Consider the following 1,104-nt stretch of genomic DNA (forward strand, 5'->3'; position numbering starts at 1 on the left):
GAGCTCTCAGACCTGGAGGATCTCAAGTACGTCTACGACGCACTGCGGCCGCAGGACTCGGACGCCGATGCCACCACCTACTTCACCAGGTGGGGGACACGGGCGGGTGCCACCGCAGGGACCCTCGGATGGTGGCACTGACCGCACGGTGGCCTCTTGCAGGTTGATYGAGTCCAGCCTGGGCAGCGTGGCCACCAAGCTCAACTTCTTCATCCACAACCTGGCGCAGATGAAGTTTGCGGGCTCGGACGCCCGGCCCGCGCTGTCCTTCGCGCCCCGCACGCACACCCTCAAAACGTCCGGCCGGATCCGCGACGTCTTCCTGTGCCGCCACGAGAGGGTCTTCAACCCCAGCAAGGGCTACGTGAGTGGGGACGGCCGGGGACGGGCCCGGGATGGGCTGGGGGTGCCACGGGTGTCCCACGTCACCGCGGTGTCCCCGCAGATCTACGTGGTGAAAGTGCAACGTGACAATGAGGTGACCTTCGTGCAGCGCACCTTCGAGGAGTTYCAGGAGCTGCACAACAAACTGCGCCTCCTCTTCCCCTCCTCGCTGCTGCCCAGGTACCCCCAAACCCCTTGGGACCCCYGGGGACCCCCCTGCCACCCCTGGGGACTGTCCTGAGGGTCTGTGCCCGCAGCTTTCCCAGCAGGTTCGTCATCGGGCGCTCACGGGGCGAGGCGGTGGCCGAGCGGCGCAAGGAGGAGCTCAACGGCTACATCTGGCACCTGATCCACGCCGCCCCCGAGGTGGCAGAGGTGGGGACATGGACGGGGGGCAGCGGGGAGGTGGGGACACAGATAAGGGCAGCAGGGACAGGAACACAGTGCCAGGGCCACCCCCGAGGTGGCAGAGTGTGGGACATGGGCTGGGAGCTACAGGGAGGTGGGGACACAGGCTGGGGGGCAGCAGGGCAAGGACACAGTGCCAGGGCCACCCCCGAGGTGGGGACATGGGCCGGGGGCAGTGGGGACAAGGACACAGTGCCAGGGCCATCCCCAGGGTAGCAGAGGTGGGGACACAGGAGGGGGCTGCAGGGACAGGGACACAGTGCCAGGGCCACCCCCGAGGTGGCAGAGGTGGGGACACGGGCAGGGGACAGC

General features: G+C 68.0%; 1 protein-coding gene across 1 annotated transcript; it reads left to right on the plus strand.

The window, feature by feature from the left end:
* The first annotated feature begins 6 nt into the window (after positions 1 to 6).
* On the plus strand, positions 7 to 1,008 carry LOC130586900 (phosphatidylinositol 4-phosphate 3-kinase C2 domain-containing subunit beta-like). The gene is made up of 4 exons (XM_057387819.1): positions 7 to 89; positions 163 to 364; positions 446 to 564; positions 642 to 1,008. Exons 2-4 carry the CDS (start codon positions 230 to 232, stop codon positions 1,006 to 1,008), a joined length of 621 nt encoding a protein of 206 aa, XP_057243802.1. The 5' UTR covers positions 7 to 89; positions 163 to 229.
* The last annotated feature ends 96 nt before the right edge of the window (positions 1,009 to 1,104 follow it).

The sequence above is a fragment of the Malurus melanocephalus genome, unplaced genomic scaffold, assembly GCF_030028575.1.
Source record: "Malurus melanocephalus ecotype Western Australia unplaced genomic scaffold, MMel_1.1 scaffold_1389, whole genome shotgun sequence".
NCBI lineage: Eukaryota > Metazoa > Chordata > Aves > Passeriformes > Maluridae > Malurus > Malurus melanocephalus.